The following is a 20,767-nucleotide window of genomic DNA, read 5'->3' as shown; positions in this document are numbered from 1 at the left end:
CAGTAAATAAATCCCAGCCACAAATGAGGAATGCTGTTGTAATTATTTCAGCTGCTGGGTTCAAAAGATAAAGCCCAAAAGGCAGCACTTAATTGTCCCGATGCACAAATGAGTATAGAATCAATTTACAGATTAAATCAGTCTGCACATTGTTCACACTGAGCCATAACTGAAAACCCATGCTGTGAACCGGTAATAGCCTTTGCTCCTTCCTTCCTTCATTGATCCATCCACTGTGCAATAAAACAACATTGAGTCACAAATAGAATGTCATCAAAACAGCTAAATAACACCAATTCACAGATATTTTAAACTCCAGGTGTGGCAGGAATTGGTAAAGCAAATGCATTAATGACAAAATAAAAAGTATAAAATGCTCTGCGAACTAGCAGCCACCTCCCACCATTTTCCAGGTGCAGAACTACATCACCTGCAGAATTTATGCCAATTTATGGCAGTTTGGGAAGAAAAGAATCATTTAGCAGTTTGTGTAGGTCATGTTATTATGTTCATAAATATTTTATTGACTACTTTTTTTGGTTTGGACTGGGTCAAAAGAAGACCTTGTATTTTTTTTTTTTTTTTTACTGTTTGAGTCAGGTTGATGAACGTATAAAATTCACTTATGAATTTTGATCAACATGAAATTGTCTATTTGGTTCCTTTTTAATGGAAAAAGTGATAGATTCTGCATCCAATAATGGCTAGCTGTCATACAGTAGCATCTCCCCTGGGTTAAGAGAAATCTAGTAAAAAAAAAAAAACAATTTAAAAATAAATTATTTATATGATATTATTTTGATTCTGTGTTAATCAGCCTGAAGTGATCCCTTGACAGGGCTTACCCCAGGAAACTTTTAGATACAGAATGCGCACAGTTTTTAGATGGGAGAAAGAATAAATACAAACGTATTTTAGATGATGATTCATCTTCAAGTAACCATAGTAATTCTGGAGAGGGCAAAAATATTTATCAATGAAGTTGGTTATCTCTACTGATTCTGAGAGAAAATATGTTGGCAGTAACAGCTGGTGAATTTTAAAACTTTTCCTGGTACAGCTCAATTCCTAGGAGAAAGTTTTTTTAAGAGAGGCAGAACCTTGAAAGCAATATTACAAAATAGCAAGGGTGTATAACAGAAAAGGAAAAATGAACATTTATGGCAGCTGTAGCCAGTATCGATATTTGATGATGGGAAATTCAGAAATACAGTTAAAGGAGAAATTCTACAGAATATCTTATGTATTCAGTTGCAAAGCCAGAAATGTGATTTTATGTTGCTTGCAGTGTATGATGTAATAGGTTCTTAGGTAGGTACTAAGCTATTGGCCCTAGGGCCTATATAAGCCTAGCCAAACGGTACCCTGGCTTTTGCCACCCAAGAAAATTATTTTCCTGTGCCCCTGTCAAGCAGAGCCACAGAAGTGATCCTCTGGGTGAATTTCCTGTCTCCTATCCATTCATCAAGATTTTTCTTGAAGAGTGCTAATGAAGAGCTTTAATATAGATAGGTAGTTTGTTCCAGAGTATGGGAAGTCTCTGAGACAGGAATCTATCCCGCCAGCATGTTCTGTTTATTGTGGTGACAAGGTTTAGGTCCCTAGAGTGTGTAGCTCGGAGGGATTGGGATTTCTTTACATGGAGCATGTCCAGCAGCTCTGGGTTTGACATAGCTTTGTATATTAGGTAGAGATTGCCTTTGAGTAGGCGATCTGCGACAGAGTAAAGCTGGAGTTTTTTGAGACAGTCTGCGTAGGGCATCTGTTTGAGGCCGGTAATCCTCTTTGTGAAGTATTTCTGTGGCCTTTCCAGTTGTTATAGATGTCTTGTGAGGTACATACCAAAAGGGGCGTTGTACTCTATAATGGGTCTAATGAGTGATGAGTAGAGGGGAACAATCTTTTTTTCTGGATGAGAAACCTTTTGTGATGAGGTGTGTCACATAGAAGGATTTCCTGACTACTGTGGCGATGTGATTATCAAAGGAGAGACTACTGTCCACCTGTGTCCCAAGGTCTCTTATCACACTTTGTAGTTCATGGGTACAGAGTTTTTACCAAAGGGGGTGACAATGCACTTTTTAGCATTGAGCTTGAGGCCATGGCTTTGACACCAGACATCTGTCTCAATGAGGACCTGTGTGCTGGTGTGGCTTCTCTTTGTTTTCCTGTAGTGATTCCAATTGCATGTTTTTCGCATGTTTGTGTAGACCATGGATTAGTATGGTGACCATACCTTCCATATTGGATGGGGGCTCACAGAAAAAAACGTCATTCATTGAGGGGAATCTTTGGTCAGTTTATTTTGGCCATTTAAAGCTTTATTCAAGAAATTTAACCTTGACAAAATGCAGGAGAACCTGTTTTTTGTCATAACTAAGCTATAGCTACAGGATTATTGTGAAAGTGTGTGTGTGTGTGTGTGTGTGTGTGTGTGTGTGTGTGTGTGTGTGTGTGTGTGTGTGTGTGTGTGTGTGTGTGTGTATATATATATATATATATATATATATATATATATATATATATATATATATATATATATATATATATATATATATATATATATATATGCACACGTGTGTTTTATTATATCTGGAGAGCATTTTTGTTGATGCTACATCTGTAAGCAATTGCTATACATGAAAAGCTGCAGAATAGTGGCTTTTTTGCATCTCCTACTCTTCCAGCTTCATAACTGCCATTGATGGTATTTGTTTTAATTAAAATGCTATTTCATGAAACACTGTCTGAGTGCACAGTCGTCTCGGCTCTGTAGTTTAATATATTTTTGTTTTCCTGTGTATTGTGCTTGGTGTACTGTACATGTGTAAAGAAATCACAAATTTTCTTTTGCATGGTGTAGGCCCCCCCCCAAGTGGGACAAAATAAAGTTTTTTTAGCATGGAGCATAAATACACACGTGAAAGCTAGCATAAATGAAATGTATGTAATAAAGTCTTTGAGCTGGGTAAGCTGTTACTCCTCAGAATTCATATTTGCTGTACAGTTTTGTATGATGCATTGTTGCAGTCCATCACCAGTGCATAAACATTCATTACAGATGGGTGTTTGTTTCTTTATTCTAAAAGCAACTGTTCCGTCTAGAATGTAAGTTGTAGTACATAGAGAAAAGGAAATGCTTTTGTGCATTTCATGCTGACTCACTTATTACATTTTTGTGCATTTCATGCTGACTCACTTATTACATTTTTTTTTTAAGATGGAGAACACCTACTTGTCGCAAGTGTATAACCTTACACTGCTTTGTATGGAGGAATACATCATCGAACCACAGTCTGTGCAGTTTCTGGTTCAGCATGGCTTTGACTTTAACAAGCAGTACTCTGAGGGGATTCCATACCATAAAGGCAATGATAAGGTAAAGTACAAGAATTTTGTCTGCACTATTGCAGTATCTTGTGTAGATGCACAGATGTTGATGGGGCACGTCACACTATAGGAGTTTTATTCCAAACGTTCATGGCTGCTCATGACCGTGGTGGATATGACTAAACTAAGTCACAGCGATCAAGCTTCAGTTTGATTTCCTGGAACCCTACCTTTTTCTAGTTTACCCGTATAGAGAAGGGTGTGGTTGTTGAGATTGTCCCCAACATTACTTGTTTTTTGTCCAACAGTAAGTTTGTGGTTGTTTCTTGTGATGATACATGCAGCTCAGGAGCTTCATTTAAATTCAGGTAGATTTCTTTGTTGGTTGTTTTAGGTTAATGAGTACTTACTAGGCTTTTATTTTGTGAAGATTTTAACCATAGCCATACATCCACATGGTACTTATTAGCCCTTATATTTTTAGTATGAGTAACTCAGTGGCAGACAAAACAAGGATATGTTTTTTTTTAAACACCTTTATTGAATTATCACTTGTGACATAGGTAAACTTACATTTATATAAAAATAATCAAACCATACTAAAAAGTTCACATTTACAAATATTACACATCACGTATATTATTGTATATCCTATAATCTATGTAACAGTGCATAAATATTCAATTCCTGCCTTATCTTAAAGCTCATTCTTCTTCTAAAACATTTTTCTGCATGTTTCCACAATTTCGATTTTTTTTCGAAGCAGTAAGTGTCACAGATCCTGTTCTTTTATCTCTGTTACAATATACACTATTTAACGTATAGTTGGCTTAGATTTTCATTTCATTTTCTAGTAATTGCTTATTTGGCAGCCATTAAAGTTGACCTAAACAAGGCCTTACTGTGTCTAGGCAATTCAGGTCCTATATCCTAGTTCAAAAAAATCAGTTGCATTTGCTCACCCAGTATTTCTGACAGATTATTCTGTAGGGAATTTTTAAAGTCTGTCAACTCATTACACACTCAAAACATATGTTCCCAGTTGCATCTTTCTCCCCATCACACCTCCAACATTTGCCATGTACCTGAGGAAAATTACTTTTGAAGTTTGCTTGAGGTATTGAAGCATGCATGCACACACGTCCAGGCAACAGTTCTAATTTTTGCTGCATATTTTGGAGTCCTACATGTCTCTACCTATTGTTTTTGTGAATTGCATATCTGATCTCTCTCCCAAATCTTTCCTGAATTCTTCTAATTGATTCCTATGGTTATCATGCAATATTTTATATGCCCTGCTAATTATCCCTTTCTAACAGCAGTGCCTGTTCTTGACTCTACTAATTACTGGTCTTTCACTTAGGACTTCCCATCCCTTTCTCCGATGTCAATCCCTAGTGGGGAAAGCAATCACTGGCCTGCAGTCTAAATGTCTTCTTGGCCTATTCTTTTACATTTCCTTGTCTAATTGTTTCCAGTACCTTGGTTCCTTTGGCATCTTCCTCCAGTAAATTGCCAACACCTCTTGCCTATTCTCTGCACCCCCAATTGCAGTATTCCCTATTGGCAGAATCTCCTTTTTGCATTTCTGTTTTGGCTTAGTTCTTGGTATACTTATAGTATTCTGTATGGGTGCTACTGATGTTCTTCGTGTTTCACTGTTGCAGTCCTCTCATATGGGTTATCCGGCTCCCGGTAGCCCTCAGCCCGAATACCAGAGTCCTTGGTATATGACGTCGACTGCCGCCGGTTGTAAAACTGATGTCAGTACGTCAGGTATAAAGGGGAGCAGCCGACACCATTTCCTCAGTCTTTCTTGCCATGGAGCCCGAAGCAGATGAAATTCGCACTAGTGCTGATCAGCCGTTTACCTTCATTTCGCTTTCAGACTACCAAGTTGAAGATGCCTTCAGATAAGTACCCCGTTGGGGATCCTCTTTTCTTGCTTTAATGAATGTCATAAAGTTAATAACTGTCTTGCCTGTGGAAAACAGATTCCGCACCATGATTTCCATTCCTATTGTATAATTTATTTGGGCCCTGAGCACGACGTTCCTAACTGCGATCTCTGTGCTTCCTTTAACCCGCATACCATACGCCGTAGAGCTAAGATTTCCTTTAGGTTCAGCCTCCTCGGTTTAGTAGGCATTATCCTTCCAAGCATTGGTCTTTCCCTGATCCTGGCAAGCAGGGTCACTCTAGGTCTAGGGGTTTCAGATCTTCCAGAGGGCAGGCTTCTGCCCCTCAAAGGACAAAACAATGACATTCTTCTTCTGCTAAATTGGGGAGTTCTAAGCCAGCTTCCCAAAGCAAGCATCCTCAATGACTCTGGCCTTCTTGTGCCCACCTCTGTGGACCCTGGGTTTCCTTTGGGGGGAAGGTTAGCCGGGTTCGCAGAGGTATGGTCTACCATCATAGATGACAAATGGGTGCTCAATATAGTAAACCAAGGTTACAAGTTTTACTTTCACACCTTCCCTGTTTTACAAAGGTACCCAGACATACCCAAAACTCTCAAGGCAGAGGTAGAAACTCAAATTTCTTCTCTACTGACTATGGGGACCATAGAGCCAGTTCCTGTAATTCAGGCAGACCTAGGTTTTTATTCAAAGCTTTTTCTGGTACCCAAGAAAGGGGGCACCTGGCGCCACATTCTGGATCTGTCCATTCTAAACACTTTTCAGGTGATTTTCAAATTCAAGATACTCACCCTTCAACAGTTACTACCAGTGCTGGGCAAGGATTCATGTCTGGTAACTTTGGATCTCAAGAGGCTTATCTGCACATCCCAATAAAGGAAAGTTGCAAGCAGTTCCTTCACTTCAGGGCTGGGGAACAACACTTTCAATTCTCTGCATTGCCCTTTGGCTTATCTACTGCTCCCAGAGTTTTTATAAAGTGCCTGGCTCCAGCCATTGTTTTTTTGCAGGCAGAGAAACATTCAAATTTATTCTTACCTGGACGACTGTCTCATTCAAGCAAACTCCCCAGAGCAATTAGAAAAGGATTTGGATTTCATGGAGAACATTCTCACCTCTTTGGGTTACACTCTCAACGAAAAGAAGATAACGTTGGTTCCTCCAAGGGAGATGGTTTTCCTGGGAGCAAGTCTGAGTACAGCCACCCAGATGGTATTCCTCCCTCCCTGAACAGAAGCAAGAAGATCTTTCCGCTTACTTCATGAACTTCGCAAGCAGGACCCAGCTCTCTGCAAAGCAATTCCTGCAAGCACTGGGGTTCATGGCTTCATGTATTTTGATGATCCCATATGCAAGGCTGCATATGAGAAAACTTCAGTGGTACCTCAAGAATCTTTGGTGTCAACACACACAGGACTTGGACTTGATTCTTCCCCTGATTCCCTGTCTACAAATGGAGTTCCTCTGGTGGGCGACAGCCTGTTCTCAGAACAAGGGTCTGCCTTTCCGCCCACCGCCTGCCAGCCAGACTCTCACCACAGATGCCTTAGATGTTGCATGGGGGGGCTCATCTGGAGGCCAGGGGCATACAGGGGACTTGGAGCACCCAGCAGATTCATCTGCACATAAACTTAAAAGAATTGATGGCAGTGCAGCAGGCCTTGCTGGCTTTCAAGGACCTACTCTACCCTGGAACTCTGCTAGTCAGGACAGACAATACCACAGTCATGTGGTACATCAACAAGCAAGGGGGGACTCACTCTTACCCCTTGTGCAGACAAAGCATGAGACTATGGTCCATAGCAGCATCCATGGGCTTACATCTAATAGCCCACTATCTTCCAGGGAGGCTAAACTCCTTGGCAGATCATTTGAACAGACATGTTCTGGATCCTCACGAGTGGCAACTGAACAGGGACATTTTCTATCGCATCACTCATCATTGGGGCACCCCACAAGGGGATCTTTTCTCCTCTCACACCAATCATCTCCTTCCAACCTTCTGCACCAGGGAGTTTTACAACAAAGCTTGGAGGGTGGATGTGTTGTCCTTCCATGGACATATCTCTGTTTATGCATTCCCTCCTCTGCCTCTTCTTCCCAGAGTGCTGCTAAACATAAAGGATGAAAAACCAAAGGCTATTGTGATAGCTCCAGATTTGCCCAGGCAGCACTGGTATCCCCTCCTTCGCAGCCTTTCCCAGGCTCAGCCTTGGCATCTTCCCCTGGTACCAGATCGGTTGGTTCAGGGAGGGGGAAGTTCCTTCATTCTCATCTAAAAAATCTGCATTTAACTGCCTGGCTAATACCTTAAATCTTTCCCAACAGGTGGTTGAAGTTCTTCTTGAGGCCAGGAGGCCTAGCACAAGAAAATCCTGTGCAGATAAATGGAAGAGATTTTGCTCTTGGATGCTAGCTAAAGGAGAAGACTCTTCTCATCCTTCTCTTTCACTCATTCTTGACAACCTAGCAGGATTGCTTAATGGTGGACTTTCTTTTTCTTCAATCAAAATTCACGCTTCAGCAATTTCTGCTCATTGTTCTTTTGAGCAACCCATTTTTTCTCACTCCTTGATTAAACAGTTCCTGAGAGGAGCTAGTAATCTTTGACCTCCCAGAAGAGCTCCTACTCCTGCTTGGGATCTTAATTTTGTCCTGGAAAAACTTACTCTGCCTCCCCTTAAACCAGCTGCCTCTGCAGATTTGAAGTTTCTATCTTGGAAGACTGCTTTCCTTTTAGCTATTACTGAGCTGCAAGCCTTAATGGCAGTAGAACCGTTCATTATTTTTCACTCCGATCGGGTTTCTCTGAGTACCAATCCCTCCTTTATGCCTAAGGTAGATTCCAGGTTTAACCCTTAACCAGTCTATTCACTTGCCTACATTTTTCAACAATCCCCAAAATAAAAGGGAAAGGATTCTGCATTCTCTTGATGTGCATAGACAGCTGAGAGTTTACTTAGACAGGACTAAATCCTTTCACAAATCTGAACAGTTATTGGTTAGTTTTGCTCTTGGGGCTCAGGGTAAAGCTATTTCAAAACAAACCATCTTCAAATGGATTGCTCATTGTATTAACTTTTGTTACCTGCAGCATGGAAAGGTTTCCCCTTCAGGGTATTAATGACCCATTCTACTAGAGCAGCCTCTACCTCTGCAGCCGTTCTGAGAGGTGTGCCTACTAAGGACATTCTAGAAGCAGCTACTTGGTCTTCTGTCCATACTTTCACAAAGCATTACAATCTACCTTTGTTTTCTAAATCCAGGGCTGGTTTTGCCTCTTCAGTTTTGCAGGGCCTCCTTATCAGCCCTTAATCTGTGATCCTTCCTCCCCCCTTTGTCTTCTTACTGGGCTTTGGGAATCAACCCATATGTGAGGACTGCAACAGTGAAACATGAAGAACATAGTACAGTTGTGTACACTTACCATAAATGTAGATGTTTGAGTGTATTCACTGTTGCAGTCCTGGTTTCCCACCCTGCATTCCCCCTTTTTTTCCTAAGGCACAGACTATGGATTTTTATTTTTTGTATGACGTGTCCAGGGTGCTACCATTCCTGGATTAGCCTTCTTTTCGGGGGCTCCTGACAGTTAAGGCAAGAAAAACTGAGGAAATGGCGTCTGCTACCCCCCTTTATACTTGACGTACTGACATCAGTTTTACAACTGGCGGCAGTCGACGTCATATACCAAGGACTCTGGTGTTCGGGCCGACTGAGGTCTACCGGGAGCCGGATAACCCATATGTGAAGACTGCAACAGTGAATACACTCTAACATCTACATTTATGGCAAGTGTACACAACTGTACTTTCTCCTTAAGGATCTGTGCCCCAAAATCCTATTCTTTACTTTTGTTTTAAAATGACCCCCCTGCTTCATCATCCTCCCTTTCCACTTTGAATTGTAGCTTTCTGCTTGTGTTATTTATAAGAGCCTTAACTGAGTAGTCTAAAATATCAGTTTGAATTAGGTAAACTAAACCTCATTGTTCTATTTGGAGGATCCAACTTGACTCCCAAATAAAATCATTCAACTCTTTAATTACTATCTAAAACTTCTCCTTGGGTTGATAAAAAAAAATGCCTGACCTGTGCATAAAACTAAAGGGACTAAAAACATGTTTATTGCTTGTGTCTTGCTATCCATATCGATAGGCGAGAGCTTGCAGTTTCTCAGTTTTGTATCATATTTTGTTTAGTTTTTTCCCACATATCCTTAGGTGCCATAACTACATTCTTTTTAATCCATACTCCTGAATACTTAATTTTATGATTTCCCTGTAAATGTGGGTATTGCTGAACTAATTCATATGTGGGTACATAGTTAATAGCTATAGCCTTTGTTTTATCTTTATGCATGTTATATCCTGAAAAAAGCTCAGAACTGTCTCAGAATATTCCATAACACTGATGTCCTTTTCTGTTTCTACCAGGTACAAAATAGTGTCTATAAATAAAGCGAACTTTTCTTGAACAAGCATACCAACTAATATCCTTAAATTTCTGAGTCCCTTATTTTCTTTTCCAGTGGTTCTAAGTATAATGCAAATAACAATAGGGAAGGAGGACACCTCTGCCTAGTTAATATGTTCAGATGCAACTTATCCAGTAGGAACCCTCCCACTTTGTTTTTGCCTCAGATTCTTCATATATCCTTCTAATTTCCCTTATTATTGTGTCTGGTAATACAAATGTTTCCGTTACCCTACTCCTAAAATCCCAGCTTAATGTATTGAATGCTTTTTTGTCAAGACCCATCAATGACGACAGTATTTTCTTACATTCTACTTCTCTCGGGATGATCTTTATTCTGTTAATGTTGTCAGATGTTTGCTTCCCCTCCACAAAGCCACTTTGATCCACATCTATCAGTTTTGTCATCACTTTTCCCATTCTTCTAGTCATTCTAGATGTACACACATTATAGTCATGGTTTTAAAACTGAAATGGGCCTATATGAAGCTGGAACAGATGGGTCTTTACCATATTAAGGGATTACAGCCACCCCAGCTTTTTTCCAGGATGTTGGTGCCTCCCCTCTCTTTTAAAATTATTGTTGAACTAAACCTTCGATTCCTTCCTAGCTTCCAGACTTCCCCTTAGAATACCATCTATTCCTTCAGACTTTCCTGTTTAGTAATAGATCACTATTATCTCCCCTTTTTGTATTTTAATTGTTAATCGTTGAGCCTCATCTACTTCTCACCTTGACATATTTAAGTCTTCCATAAATATTTCCATTTGTGCTTTTCTCCACTTCTGTGCTTTGTACAGATTTTTCACAAAATTTCCAAAATATCTCTACCTCTATAGGATCTTTGGTTATTTTTCTTGTTATAGGCTCCCTAAGTTTGGCAAGAGCCTTTTCTACTTTCAGTTGTACAAGGCGATGTCCTTCAAGGATGCATCTGCAGTCATCACATATGGGTTGTCCTGCATCAGGCAGCCCTTCGGTCGGCCGGATTCCAAAGTCTGGGTCTGGCCTCGGCTGATGTCGAACTTTCCCCGACGTCAGAGCGTCTGGGGTATAAAAGCATCAGCCGACGCCATTTTCCTCAGTCTTTCTTGCCGTGTGGTGCCTGAAGCAGAAGCAGTTCGCAAGTGTCGGTCGGCCAGCTCCTGTGATTCAGCTACCGAAGACTTCGAAAAAGCTAAGTACCCCGTTGGGGACTCTTTCTTGCCTCAGCCGATGTCAGATAAAGTTAATAATTGTTTAACTTGTGGGAAACAAATACCTCATAAGGATTTCCACTCTTACTGCCTCCCCTGCCTAGGCCCAGACCATGACGTCTCGGCCTGTTCAGCTTGTGCTTCCTTCAACCGACGAACTCTTAGACGTCGGTCGGAGTTTGCAGAGGAATTCTTTGGGGCTAGTTTTGCTTACAAGATGCCGTCGGAGACTCCGACTTAGCATTTAGTTAAGAAACGGTAGGACAAGGACCGACACACGCGGGCTGCGGTTTCGGCTGAAACCACGGTCAGGCCTACCGCGAGTGTCTCGGTCTCGGCTGAAACAGAGTCCTTGGTACTTCCGATTACCGAAACCGCACAACCGACTACTTCGGCCCCGGCCGAGTCGGTTATTGAATTACCTTCTGAAACTGGTGTCCAGGAACCTTCCGACACCATTCCTTTAGACAAGTCTACTCCTGCACGTGGTGCAGCCAGACCTCCTGCATCCATGTCCATTAAGGCTTTCTCTAGGGCTAAAGCTGCTAAACTTACTAAAGCTTTGCCTCCCAAGGTTACCTCTCAGAGACCTTCTACTGGCTCACAGATTCTTAGCTTAGCAGAGGATCTTATCTCCTTAATTAGAGGTTCTCAACCTCATCTGGACAGGGGCTCTCAACCACCTCCAGACAAAAGTCCCAGGGTTGAGCCCTCTGACCCCCACTCCTCAGATGAGTCCACTGATGGCTGTACTCTGTCAGACCACCAGGAGGAGGCTTATTCGGCCTACGAGGATTCTGATGCTGAAGAATCTATTCCCTCGGCCTCCCCTCCTGAAGAGTTTTCATTGGAGAGACATTACACTGTGAGAGAGAACATTTTCAATGGCAAGGTCAGGAATTCTCTGATTCTAGAAAGAGATTAAGGACCTTTTTACATTTACCTCAGCATAGGCCTTTAGCTATACCTCCTGTTTTGAATGTCATTGATGATGTGTACTCTGATGCTAGTACAGCCCCCAACTCTCTCCCTCCGGCTCCTGCCAAACCTGATAGGTACTACAAGGTCCCGGGCTCACATCTACACCTGTACAAGGCCCACTCTGCTGATCCAGAAACTATTTCCCAGGGCCCAAAAGGGGTTGCAGCTGCCACTGCTAGAAATCCTCTACCCTCTGAAAGGGAGTCCAGAGCTTTAGAGAGATGGGGTAAGAAAGTGTATACTTCTGCAACTCTTTCCATGAGGGCATTAAATTGTCAATTTCATATGATACAGTACCAAGAGTATTTGTTAGTGAATTGCATAAGAAACTGTCTTCTTCTGAACCCCTTGATCGCAAATCCCTTCAGGATCTGGTACATAACTCCCAGCAGGTTAGTAACCATTTCTTGCAGTCTGGTTATGATGCATTGGAAGCTTCATGTAGGTCAGCTATGACAGGTGCAGTCATACGTAGGCATGCCTGGCTGAAGGAACAATCTCTGCCAGACCATGTTAAAGCTAAGCTTTTGGATGCTCCTATGGAAAAGCAAAAATTATTTGGTTCCACGGCTCAAGAGGTCTTAAAGAAATTTGAAGAAAAGGCAAAATCTGTGCAAACAGTCAAAGACTTTCTGCAAGTCCAACCACCGAGATTCAGCAGAAATTGGCCTACTAAGAATTGGTCCTTTCCGGACTCAGACAGATCTCAGAGAGGCAGGATTAGGCGTGCCAGAGGTAGAGGGCAAGCTAGAGGCTCCTACAGAGGCCATTAATGGCAGCCTCCCAACCAGAGAGGTAGTGCAGGAACTACAACTGCTACACCAGGACAGACTCAATGACTTTGTTTTGACTCCGCCGACCAGGGCTCAATTAGAAGCACCTTTGGGCGGAAAGCTTTCTTTATTTTCAAAAAAATGGCACAGCATTACAAGGGACACGTGGACACTGCAAATAATAGACAAAGGATACAGGTTCCATTTCCACACATTGCCAAAAAGAAAAGGCATGCCAGACCTGCCACCAAATCAGAGGGCAGAGGCTTTGAAACAAATTTCCAACTTAATACAAATGAAAGCTATAGAAAAGGTACCTCTTTCATTACAAGGCCAAGGATTTTACTCCAGATTATTCCTTGTTCCAAGAAAAGAAAATCAATGGAGGCCTATTCTCGACTTGTCCGCACTGAATACTTAACCTCATTGTGCCAAAATTCAAAATGCTGACTCTACAGCAACTCCTTCCCATGCTGGGCAAGGGGTCTTGGCTGGTGACTCTAGACCTCAAGGAGGCATACCTGCATGTCCCTATCTGACAAAGTTGCAGAAGATACCTCAGATTTCTTGGAGGGTCAGAGCATTATCAATTCTCAGCATTGCCCTTTGGCTTATCTACTGTGCCCAGAGTATTCACGAAATGCCTGGCATCAGTAATTGCACACTGCAGACTTCAGGGGATTCAAATTTACCCATATCTGGACGACTGCCTTATACAAGCGGACAGCAAGCAAACTTTGTTAAAGGACTTGGATTATGCCATCCACCTACTGCAGGCCTTGGGATATACAATCAGCATCCACAAATCAAGACTTGTTCCATCCCAAAGAATAACTTTTCTGGGTGCGAATCTAGACACAACCACCCAAATGGCCTTTCTCACAGAAGAAAAACAAAAACAACTACCGGATTACTTCAAGATTCTGACAAGACAAACTCAGCTGACTGCAAGGAAAATCCTGCAGGCCCTGGGTTACATGGCATCTTGCATTCTTCTGATTCCACAAGCAAGGCTGCATATGAGAAAATTACAATGGTACCTAAGGAGTTTATGGACTCAGCACAGTCACAGCTTAGAAACTTTGATCCCACTCATTCCATGCCTCCAAAAGGAATTTCTGTGGTGGGCTCAAGCCTGCCAGTCGAACAGCGGGTTGCCCTTCAGCAAGCCAAGAGCCAACCAAACCATCACTACGGACGCTTCAGACCAAGGTTGGGGAGCACACATGGAGGGCAGATGTATCCAAGGGCTATGGTCACAAAGAGAGCTGCGCATGCACATAAACCAAAAGGAAATGCTGGCAGTGATACACGCAATCGAGGCCTTCAAACTTTTTCTTCATCAAGGCCACCTATTCATAAGGACAGACAACACCACAGTTATGTGGTACATAAACAAGCAAGGAGGCACCCATTCCTACCCTGTTTGCAGACTGGCAATGAATCTATGGGAACTTTCCTTGAAACTCAATATACAGCTGCAGTCCCAGTTCGTGCCAGGGAAAGATAATATACTGGCAGACAGCTTAAGCAGAAATATCATGGATGCACACGAATGGATGCTGCACCCAGACATCTTCTTACTCATAACACAATCATGGGGAAGGCCGGAAATAGATCTGTTCGCCTCCCCCCACAATCATCAACTGAAGAAATTCTGCTCAAGGGCATACCACCCACAAGCATGGAAAGTGGACGCTCTCTCTTTCAGCTGGAAAGCTCCAACAGTGTATGCTTTTCCACCTCTCCCATTAATGACCAAGGTCTTATTGAAGATCAGGACAGAGCAGCCCAGAGTGATTCTGATAGCTCCAAACTGGCCAAGACAGCACTGGTACCCACTGTTAAAGAGCATGTCACAGACGAAACTATGGCCTCTCCCCCTATGGCCACTTCTACTGACGCAGCACAATTTCAAGACTCTGCATTCCAACCTGAAAACCTTGCAGCTAACTGCCTGGAAAATACCATGACTCCTCCTCAGGATAAGCTATCCCAGAGAGTGAAGGATATTATTATGGAAGCTCGATGGCTTTCCACAAGGAAGGCATATTCAGCAAAATGGAAAAGATTTCACACTTGGAACACAGCAAAGGGCCTAGATGTGACAGTGATGAACATGGCACATATACTGGAATATTTGGCAGAATTGTTCCACAACGGCCTGTCTTACTCTTCCATTAAGATACATGCCTCAGCAATTTCAGCAGAATACAATGTTAATCCACCTGTCTTCTCTCATCCTCTCCTGAGACAGTTTCTAAGAGGAATCAAAAACATCAATCCTCCAAGGAAACCACCTCTACCTACGTGGGACCTTAACTTCATGTTGGAAAAACTAACACTTCCTCCCTTTGAACCAGCAGCATCTGCAGATCTATAGTCTGTCTTGGAAAACTGCCTTCCTTCTGGCCATAACCTCAGCAAGAAGAGTATCTGAGTTACAAGCTCTAATGACAGTACAGCCATTTCTTATCTTTCATCAGGACAGAGTTTCATTGAGAACCAATCCTACATTTATGCCAAAGGTGGTATCCAGGGTATCTTTGAACCAAGCTATTCACTTGCCTACATTCTTCCCACAACCGCAAAATAAAGGGGAGAAACTTCTGCACACCCTGGACATACAGAGACAGTTGCGCTACTACTTGGACAGAACTAAAAGTTACAGAAAGACTGACCAGCTGTTTGTAGCATATGCTGCTGGGGCACAAGGAAAAGCAATTCCAAACAGACAATTTCAAAATGGATAGGAAATTGCATTTGTTTTTGTTACTCCTTTCATGGAAAAACTGTGCCAGCAAACATTAGACCTCATTCCACGAGAGCCACAGCCACCACCACAGCCTTCCTAAGAGGGGTAAGCTGCTACATGGAGCTCCGTGCATACATTTGCCAAGCATTACAATTTACCTTTATACTCCAGATCCAGAGCAGGCTTTGCTACGGCAGTCCTGCAGGGTATCTTAGCTACACCATCCTTTACTTAGTACCTCCACCCCCAGATTGGCTATGGTATTCTACCCATATGTGATGACTGCAGATGCATCCTTGAAGGACATAGTACAGTTTTGTACCTACCATAAATGTAGATGTCCGATAGGTATGCATCTGCAGTCAGGTTTACCCTCCCTCCTTCCCCTCTGTGGTATACTTGTTGGGTACTTACCCCTCTTATAGCTAGCTGGGGGGATCTGTTATGGTGTATTTGTTTTTATAGTACTGTGCATGTTTGGATTTGTTTTTGCAATGCATATCTCCAAATTTTAGCCTTCCTTAGAGCGCACCTGGCATCCTGGGCAAGAAAAACTGAGGAAAATGGCGTCGGCTGATGCTTTTATACCCCAGACGCTCTGACGTCGGGGAAAGTGCGACATCAGCCGAGGCCAGACCCAGACTTTGGAATCCGGCCGACCGAAGAGCTGCCTGAGGCAGGACAACACTTATGTGATGACTGCAGATGCATACCTATCGGACATCTACATTTATGGTAGGTACAAAACTGTACTTTTTTTGCCAACAGTTGTCCTTCTCTGGAGTTATCAAAAAAAAAGTTACTTTAGAACAATATTTCTAAATTAATGCATATTATCCAGGTACTCCCTTATTTTCTGTTTAGCACTCTGCAATTGTGCCTCCTCTTCTGTGAGATTCCCCTTTTTTTTTTGTAATACTTTAACATTGTCAGCTCATCTAAGCAATTCTTTTTACTTTTTGGAACAGATCTTTTTATGTTATTTCTACCTTATTTTTAAACTCCACTTTCATTTTATCCCTCATAGTAGCTATAACTTTAGGAATGCTTTCCATCTTTCCAAATAACTCCTGGATAATTTCCACTACCCATTCCTTAAATTCCTCTCTTTTTAACAGTTAGATGAGGAAGTGCCAGTGTCTCATTTTTACTTCCAGTACTCTGCATTTTTATCTTGGTAATTATTTGCACATAATCTGAAATAGTTATAGGACGTGTGTATCAGAGTTGTCAATTAAATGGGCACGTTCCCGTGAAATGTAATTTCTGTCAAGTCTATCCCAGTTATTGTGCCTTGGGGAATAATATGCAAATTATCTCCAAGTTCCTACTACTGAATTCATTGTCTTTCATGCCAAATATTTTCATAAATTTCTTCAGAAATCTACTGTTTTTGTTGTATTTCCCTTCTTGGCCCCCACAAGATGCATCATTATTGTTGCAAATCAAATTCAGGTTCCCACGTATAAGTAATATTCTCTACTGAAAGCTGACTATTTGCCCAAAAATAATTTTAAGCTCCAAAATAGTGGTTTTAGGTGAAATATAAATACACGCCAGCATAATCCTCATCTCTTGCAAGTAGCCCCTTACTACTACAAATCTGCCATTTATTATCTCTCTCTCCCTCTTCTATTATCCACAAACACTCTGCTGTCTACTACTTGTAATACTTTGCCCTTTTGCCACAGTGTTGTCGAGATTAACTCTTTCTTTACTAATAAAGCTCTTGACTGCTTTCTCATTTCTAGATTTGGCGCATGCACACGGTGCACCCTTTCAGTTAACAGTTCCTGCTGTGGAATACCAGTCCATTTGTCTTTGTGCTTTCATAGAAATTAATTCAGTCTGTTCCTTCTAGTTTCTCTGGTACGGCAGAAAATCTGTTTTTTCCCTATGTGCTTTGTCCTGTAATTCTTCAATTTTTTTTGAAACATCTCTTCTTGAGCAGTCTCGTACTCTGCCAACTTTTTCTTCATTTTGACCTTTGATTTTTGCAGTTTTTTATCCGCTCTTTTGAATATTTCTTTAAAGCTTCTTCCATTTTTCCATCCTTTTATTATTTGAGTTTATTATCAGGTCTGAGCACATTTGACTTATTTTCTTCCTCTAGATTATTGGAAGCCCTGTCTTGTACCAAAGCTGGAGTTTAATAATGTTTTTTTGCTGAACAGCTGCCGGATTTGTTCCAGTCTGTGTTTTCACCTTTTCTACCTGATTTTCTTTCAGGCTGTCTGTTTCTTCTTTGCTGGTATCCAGGCAGTGTGCTTAGTAGCCAGTAACTGAATTTTACTCAAGCTGATAGTATCACTGGCCGCTGTTTCTCAGTTTCTTTGTTCACAATGGGGTAGCTGAAGTTGGGCTGTTTATCAGTGTGCAGCCATCTTATAAGACAGAACAAGGATATGTTGGGACATAACCAATGTATTGGGAACAAATAACTAGAAAGAGAAAGGTAATAGAATAGGAAGAGGCCAAATATTTATTTGGACTGTAGGTTGAAGATTGCCTTCCCTATCAAGGATTTATTTCAGGGTATAGACAAAGGGAAAGAAATAGGGGGCTCCTAAATGAAAGGCCAGCACTGGTAGAGTTTTTAATAGAATGTAGAACAGAAGCTGCCATTAAAGGAGTAATTAGTAAAGTGTATAAAATATTTCATGATAATTACAAGAAACAATCGGAGGATCTTAGAAAGGATTGGGAAGAGAGATTGGATAAGCAATTCACAAAGAGACAATGGGGGGATATATGTATGTTTCCCAAATATGCAACAAAGTCTGGAAGACTTAGGATTTTTGGCTGGAAATGTTTACATAGGTATTTTTATACCCCAAGTAGACTCCAAAGAATTTTTCCTCAGGTGGATAACAAATGCTGGAGGTGTGATAAGCAAGAAAGAGTTAGCTGGGAACATTTTTTGGAGGTGTGATGAGCTGGCAGACTTCCGCTGTGTTAGAGATACTGGGTGGGCGGATTTGACTGATTGGGGAGATGATTTTTTTGAGTTATGCTACAGAATTGGAATTGCCTAGACATAGTAAAGCCTTGCTGCATCTAATTATAGTGACTACCAAAAAAGCAGTTACTAGAAAATGGAAATCATAGTCTAGACCAACTTTAGTAGAAGTAGTGAACCTAGTAACTGAGCTAAAACAACTGAAATTGGGATATTTAGAAATGGGAAGGAGCAAACTACATAGGAAAAAAATGGGAATTGTGGGAAACGTATATGCAGAGCAGGAACAAGGTTTAAGCGGCATGATTTGAATGCGCTATATAATGCTTAACTGACAATGACAATGACTGGGGGTTGGAAAGGTGGCCTAATGGTTAAGGTGTTTACCTTACAAACACAAGGTGCAGGGTTTGAATCTCACAAGGGATAATTGGCTAGGCTTAAAATGGCTCGCAAGGGCAGTTAGCCTAGTACTAATCTATGAACCTATGAACCTATGAATGTTTAAGTGGTTTACAACTACAGTTGTTTCAATGGTGTCCGTTATGTAAACTGTTTGCAACTAAGGATATGTTGGGACATTTACTTGTTTTATTATCCACAAGAGGCTAGGGTGCAAAACTGGCAGTGAATTTATGGTTGCTAATCCCTTCATCCAAATTCTGTTTGAATAGAGTAAGAGACTTACTTTATGTGAACTATAAAACTGTTCCATAGAAGGTAGGCACTTGTGTGTGTGTGTATGTATGTATGTATGTATATATATATATATATATATATATATATATATATATATATATATATATATATATATATGTATATGTGTGTGTATATATATATATATATATATATATATATATGTGTTTATATATGTGTGTGTATATATATATATGTGTGTGTGTGTGTAATATATATGCATGCATCTATACACAAATATAGATAGAATAAATTTGCATACACATACATTTTACATATACAGAATGTGTAAGGGTGTGTGTGTGTGTGTATATGTACACTCACATTTGTGTGTTTGTATAGATATATACACACACATTATATAGCATATACAGATTTAAAATACACATTTGTATATATGCACGTGCACACACTATAACATAAATCCACAGGTAATTTTTGCCTTTAGTGACTGCCACCCTTTGCTTTCCACTTTTAGCTATCTTTTTACTTGCATCTCCAGTTTAAAAAAAAATAAAATCTGGTATGTGTGTTCTAGAATAGTTAGTTGTGTGTTTGTACTTGTTATTGGTACTGCTATTACTTTTGATAGTTGTCTCATAACCAGGGCATGTGTTTGATTGTTGCATGTCTAGGACTGGAATGGAGAAACAGGCTTTGGATTTTGAGAAGTGCATGGGGTGTGGTCACAAACTGCTCCCCAGGATACACACAATAAATGTGTGTATTGTTTAGGTGTGGCACGACTCTGTCGAGTGCCAGGTTTGCTCGGTTTCGGACTGAGAGCTTTCACAGACAGGAGGACCAAGTTGGTATTAAATGGTCTACTCCTGCTTTATCACTTCCATTCCTTCTTCACCGTCTGTTGCTAAAAAACTGAGACACAAGAAAAGTGACTTGGATAAAGAAAGATAGAGGGAAAGAAGCATAAAGAGAAACTCGTTGGTTAAAGTAAAGAGTAAAGTCAAAGAGGTGGAGGAATGCCAACATTCCTTTTTCTTGATAGAAGGGCAGCTGGATATGAAGATGAACAGAAGACCTATGGATCTGTCTCCAGCACAAAGTGCGCCTTTTGGAATCCCTTTGATGCTGATCACCTGTTGACCTGGCTCCAGGATTGAAACAAAGCTCCCCTACATTGAATTCCTAGCTCCTTCCCTTCAGCTGCTCCTGCTTCTTGTCCATTACTCCTGCCGAATTTTCTCCAGAGCTGTCTCTGACCAAGATCAAAGACTCTGCATTTCAGATACCAGACCTGGATCCATAATACACCTGTTCTGAAACCTTTCAAGTCAACAACCAAGGCTGCTTGTAGATCTGTTGGAAGTTTTAAGTGGCAGATTTGGAACAGCTGATGCATACATTCTTACAGGCATGGATCATTCCCTGTGCCTCTGCTCCAAAGCAGGAAGTCCTTATGCCCTCCACTCCTGTTTTGTCTGTTCCTCCTTTAGCCCATCTTTTGGTGCCAGGGTATACATGTCTGACTTACCTTGCTGTCCCCCATGTCTGTGCCAACAGATTTGCCATCTCCGACACCATTCCTTCCTTGAAGTTCTCAACTCTGGCTACATGGGAGCAGGGTGCATCTCAGAGCCAAAGCATCGAGGTTGACACTCAGATTTAGAGAGCTGTCCTTTCCTTTGGGTGCTTTGGCCTTAGATAATTTGGCTCTGGTCTCA

The 20,767-nt window shown here is 41.3% G+C and overlaps 1 protein-coding gene across 5 annotated transcripts in view; it reads left to right on the top strand.

Annotated features, from left to right (window-relative positions):
* Positions 1-20,767, top strand: part of TOE1 (target of EGR1, exonuclease) — a 416,060-nt gene that overhangs the window by 152,254 nt on the left and 243,039 nt on the right. For all 5 annotated transcript variants that reach the window (XM_044085892.1, XM_044085889.1, XM_044085890.1 and 2 more), the window contains exon 5: positions 3,221-3,379. In XM_044085892.1, the coding sequence (XP_043941827.1) occupies positions 3,221-3,379 (159 nt within the window). The remainder of the gene's footprint in view (positions 1-3,220; positions 3,380-20,767) is intronic.

The sequence above is a fragment of the Protopterus annectens genome, chromosome 10.part0, assembly GCF_019279795.1.
Source record: "Protopterus annectens isolate FY-2018-M chromosome 10.part0, PAN1.0, whole genome shotgun sequence".
In the NCBI taxonomy this organism is placed as follows: Eukaryota; Metazoa; Chordata; order Ceratodontiformes; family Protopteridae; genus Protopterus; species Protopterus annectens.
Note: the sequence above shows the minus strand (reverse complement) of the source record. Positions and strands in the feature narration are given on the sequence as shown.